Source organism: Takifugu rubripes, chromosome 22 (genome assembly GCF_901000725.2).
Source record: "Takifugu rubripes chromosome 22, fTakRub1.2, whole genome shotgun sequence".
Lineage (NCBI taxonomy): Eukaryota > Metazoa > Chordata > Actinopteri > Tetraodontiformes > Tetraodontidae > Takifugu > Takifugu rubripes.
Genome location: NC_042306.1, coordinates 11,879,579 through 11,884,870, shown reverse-complemented (window position 1 = coordinate 11,884,870; position 5,292 = coordinate 11,879,579). Strand labels below are relative to the sequence as shown.

The following is a 5,292-nucleotide window of genomic DNA, read 5'->3' as shown; positions in this document are numbered from 1 at the left end:
ATCTGAGACCGAGGCCGTACGCGATCACACATCTGTCTCAGGGACTGTTGTAATCCCAGTGAATTCCAGACGCGGTTCACACGAGGTCATGTCACCGAGGGCTAAACCAGTGACTAAACCCACCTGAAGTGAAAACTGCCTTCCTACCTCAATGCCCTTTGAGAGCTGCTGTGTCTCCACTCACTAAGCTGTCTCTTTAATTAGGGACAAATTTAGCAAAGCAAAGCCGGTTTGTCGGTGCAGCAGCGGGAACCAGAGGAACTGGGTCAGGTGGTCCAGGCACATCACATCGAAGTAACGCCGTTGAGCTTCAGTTCAACAACCCTCAGTGAGTCACATACACACTCACACACATTCTCATATTTCTAGCTTTGTGGAGGCTTTCATAGACCACCTAACCACCCCAGCTAGGCCACTTAACCCTAACCTAAACCCAATTGTAACCAACACTTTAAAACCACATCCTAGCCCTCAAACAGTCCTTTCAAATTGTGGAGACCTGCCAAAAGCGGCTCCACTTTGCAGAAATGTCCTTATTTTCTAGTAGAATGAGTGCTTTAGTACTGGTACACTAAGTAGCAAATACAAGGACATACACACAGTGATATGAGTGTTTATGTTGGGGTCCAGGGTTCTGGGTTGTGTTTGGTTTTTCCTGCAGGGGGCGTGGAGGAGTCAATTGGCAACAGCTGGTGCTGCAGGCAGGCGCACCTGTCGGCAATCTCCATCAGGCCACCCATTTAAGGACGGAGCGCCTGTCTGTCAGTGGTTGGAGTGTTTTTGGGGTCTTCGCGGCTCGTTTGAGGTCTCCATGCCATCCTGCTGGACTTGTGAACGCGCAGAACCCGCCAGTTTGATTTTGTTAAATAAAAACTAGTTTTTGGACTTTTTACCACTGCGTTCTTGCCTGCTTTTGGGTCCTGTAACAACCCAAGGAAGGGTTGGGTTTAAGTATATTAGGGTGGGAGGGATGGGTCAGAGCTCAACAGGCACCAAAATATATGTAAATCATGCGGCTAAACCCTAAATGGGGTGCAGTAACAAAGGGGTCTGAGAAATTGCAATTTTTCTGCGACTTTTGAGACCTCACATATGTTATCCAAAGAAGCTTTGATGGTTGAAAGATCAAAGCAACAAAGAACTATGCCTCCTGGTTTTACAGCTGCAGACTATGTCACTAATATCAATGAACTTCATCCACAGTCAGCAACTATGGAAAAAATTACAAAATACAATAAAGTGAGATACTGACGCCAAAATGCATTTGATTCTCTGTTACTGTAAAAAAAAAAAGAAAAGAAAAAAAAAGCCAGGTACTGAGTCATGGCATAATCTACCTTCAACTGCTGGTTTTGTTCTTTCAGACGCAGAATGACAACAGTGCAGAAAAAGAAGAATGTCATGAAGATCCTGAACACGCTCTAACACTGGACACTGCTGTAAACTATTATCTAACTATTATCTAACTATTTACTGCTGTAAATTATAGTTATAATTGTGGGTTTTGTGCAGCGAGTTGAGTGACAGTTGTTCAGTTTACTGTCCCTTTGTTTGCAGTCCTCTGAAAACGAGGGTTCATCTGACCATTCTCAACCAGAGGACAGGTGAGATAGGACAGGTCATTAGACAAATCCACTAGATTTGATCTTTGAAATCACTCAGTGTGTCACTGAAAAGGCTGCAGCTCTAAATACAAAGGTGCACCTGTGGGGTGGGGTAAACCAGGAGGTGCACCTGGGAGGCTTTTATGGTGTAAACAGGAAGCAAGGTAACTGTGGCACGAGACAAAAGGCCAAAGTTGCTTCAGACAATTAAGAATCAAGAGAAAGTTTTAAGAAGAATTAAGAAAGTTTTTTACTCAAGAACATACAATTCTATCCCGTAATATTGCTGGTGTCTGCAGGGATGGAGGAAAATGCCTGCGATACATGTGTAATACAGCCAACATTGTACTGGATGTGTTGCAGCAAAGACCAGGTTGGGTAGAAGCCAAAGAGTGAGTTGGCTCATCCTGTCGATCGCCACATTAGCTTTGACGCTGTCATTTGCGGCTTGAAAACACCCTGTGCTGTTTGCATGTCAGGAATGAAGAGTGGGACCTCAACTGGTGCGATCTGGCTTGGATGAAGGACAATTTGGATTTCTTGTACATGGAGGAACACGTCAGAATAAACCATTTTCAGAACCAGTATGAGGTGAGGTTGCAGTAATTTGGAGCTCTAGAACTGGACTTTATATTCTACAAACTTAAGGTTGCGTCACCCTTTTCAATGTCTTCGCCATTCCAGCTATGTCGCAAAAACCTCATGGTGAAAAACCTCAAAAGACATCGTAAAACCCTGGAAAAGGAGTTCAGCCGTGTGGAGGCATCCAAATGTGACTTTTTCCCCTGCACCTTTGTTCTGCCCAGTGAATATCACCTCTTTTTGGAGGAATTTAAAAGGACCCTCGGCAGCACGTGGATCATGAAGCCGGTCAGTTAAACTTGCCGCTGTAACATGTTGACATCTGAAACTCAACCGGCGTGTTTATTCCAGGCAGGGAAATCTCAAGGCAAAGGCATTTTTCTCTTCAGGAAACTCAAGGATATCATGGAATTCAAGAAAGAAGTAATTTCAGGCTTTCCTTTCATTCTTGGCTGTCTGTAAACACCATTTATACACCCTGAATAGTTTCATATATTTCACGTTTTGTGTTTCTATGTATTTCATGTTCTTTATTTTCCCGGATTTTTCAACACGTTGCGCTTCCACAGCACATGACCCGTACAGATGAAGAGAAGGATACAGTTCAAGTGGAAAACTTTGTGGCTCAGTGTTACATAGAGAACCCCTACCTGATTAATGGTGATCAACACAAAAGAGGATTTGTGACTGTTTTTGATTCACGCCAGTAACTTTTTCACACGTTTTGTCCACACAGGCAGAAAATTTGACCTGAGGGTTTATGTGCTGGTTACATCTGTACGTACTAAGACCTTTAAATCACGGTGTTCCCTAAAGCTTATGTAGTATATTCTTATATTTTCTAATATATGTTCCTACTCTCAGTTTGTTCCACTGAAGGCCTGGCTGTACCGAGAAGGCTTTGCCCGCTTCTCTAACACACCCTACTCCCTGAGCACCATTGATGACAAGTGTATCCTTTCATTTAAGCACATGTAGACCTGATGACTCTCATTTGGGAATCATTGCCTCTTCCGTGGAAGCCTTCCATCGCCAGACAAAGCAGCTGCCTGATGAAACTCAAGTCATTTGTTGTCCTTATAGTGTCACCTTGACCAAAATTCTACTTAGTGCTTCTTTTCAGACATGCACCTCACCAACGTCAGTATTCAAAAAACAGCTCCAGACTATGACCCTGAATCGGTGCGTGACTCAGAACCTGCACCAGTCCCTGTCGTTCTGTGCCACCGTGTCTGAAAGGTGATCCAACTTTATTCCTCTGCACTGTGATTCCCACAGGTACGGAAGTGGACGATCCAGCAGCTTCGACGATACCTCACTGCGAAGCACGGCAGAGAGAGTGTTCGAAGACTGTTTGAAGAGATTGATAACATATTTGTGTTCAGCCTTCAAAGTGTACAGAAGGTCATTATAAATGACAAGCAGTCGTTCGAGCTCTATGGATACGACATTCTCCTGGATCGGGACCTCAAGCCGTATGTTTATCTTTGATGCTGAATATGCTGCATGATGCGCGGCTGTGGCAGAATTGAAATATGTGCTGATAGATGACTTTATTTCAGCCCTGTAATTTTGTTTCAGCACCAGCTGCAGTGGCTTAAATGTGGGATTTGTCTGAAAAACAACTCATCAAAATGTACATTCAACTTTAACTGAAGGCATGAATGCCTGCTGTCCTCACCCTGTCATCCAGATGGCTTCTTGAGGTAAACTCCTCTCCTTCCTACATGGCCAGTTGTAGAGAGGATTATCAAATGAAGTTCCGGCTGTTGGAAGACACCTTGAACGTTGTCGATATGGAGCGAAGGTAAAGATCTCCTGCATGAGAAGGTGATGCCAAGTGGAAAGACCAGTTTTCAAACTCACGTTCACGTCCTTCCGCACTTTCCATGTAGGCTAACGGGCAAGGAGAAAAGGGTGGGTGGATTTGATCTCATGTGGAACGGTGGCCCGGTGAACAGAGATGATCTCATCCCAGCAACATGTGGCACGCCCTCTTTCCCTGCCAATACTCACCTAGGTAACCAGACAATGCAGCTACAACATCTCCCGGTCTGATTTATCCCTGGAAGTTCATCATTCTGTTTTTACTGATGGCTGTAAATAATCTTTTCTACAGGATGTGTGAATGACAGAGAGACGCAGCTTCATCAGCTTCTAAAACCAGTTACAACCAAAAGAGTACGTGACAACCTTCATGAAAAGGATCAGTGATGTCAGGATGACCAAGGAGCTTTTGTGATGGATGGTTGAAAATTTGCCAAGCAAGTTTAGTTCGAGATAGATAAAGGAGGCTTATACCACATACTGTTCAGAGTGCACATGGAAGTGAAGGCGCTAAAATGACTGTGATGAGCTTGTCAAACAATAATACAGGAGAAAAGCTTAAACCAGACTTTGAGTTCTCCCTGTGACTGACTTTACTGCCACCTGACAAATTCAAACATTTATCAAAGGTTCTCCATTAACAGCATGTCAAAACTGATTTTACAGAAAAGATCGTCCACATAATATTAATAGTGAAAAACAACCTCATAAATAAACTTAACTGACCAATCATGCATCTTGAGTGTTTTATGACAAGCAAAACAAAAAGCCAAAAGTTACTTATAGTGATTAAATAGATTTCCAAGATGGTGCATAGGCAATAAATTAATAAATAAATCATTTCATTATTACCACTTCGAAATTTACTAATATTTATGAAATATGACCTTTTTGCCATATACACACACAAACTTTCAGGAAAATGGCCCCATGGATGCAAATTTACCACCTGCAATGTGCAGCTGTGACCACTAGGGTTGCCGTCCAAAACATTTGTAAGGAAAACTGACTTCATGGGATCATTTTTAAAATTCGTTTTTTAAGAAAATTTCACTGGACTTATCAGAGGGCCATTTGCTATTGATTGCAATGCTCGAGTCTGTGGAGACCAGGATTTGGGTCCCACTGGAAAAATTGGAGCCCAACACATCTGTCACTCCAGGGGCCCCACCAGGGTAGAAAAACAAACACACACAGATCCTCGTTTTCCTTAACGCTAATCCTTAACCATCAAACAACCATTTGAAGATGTCAGAACTTGACTTCCCCAAACAATCTG

The 5,292-nt window shown here is 43.1% G+C and overlaps 1 protein-coding gene across 1 annotated transcript; it reads left to right on the top strand.

The window, feature by feature from the left end:
* Positions 1 to 994: 994 nt before the first annotated feature.
* LOC101078948 (probable tubulin polyglutamylase TTLL9) lies at positions 995 to 4,734 on the top strand. The gene is made up of 15 exons (XM_011616634.2): positions 995 to 1,239; positions 1,365 to 1,439; positions 1,558 to 1,604; positions 1,904 to 1,996; positions 2,084 to 2,195; positions 2,289 to 2,474; positions 2,538 to 2,609; positions 2,756 to 2,846; positions 2,923 to 2,963; positions 3,051 to 3,138; positions 3,310 to 3,368; positions 3,465 to 3,661; positions 3,880 to 3,993; positions 4,082 to 4,206; positions 4,306 to 4,734. Exons 1-15 carry the CDS (start codon positions 1,093 to 1,095, stop codon positions 4,398 to 4,400), a joined length of 1,542 nt encoding a protein of 513 aa, XP_011614936.2. The 5' UTR covers positions 995 to 1,092; the 3' UTR covers positions 4,401 to 4,734.
* The last annotated feature ends 558 nt before the right edge of the window (positions 4,735 to 5,292 follow it).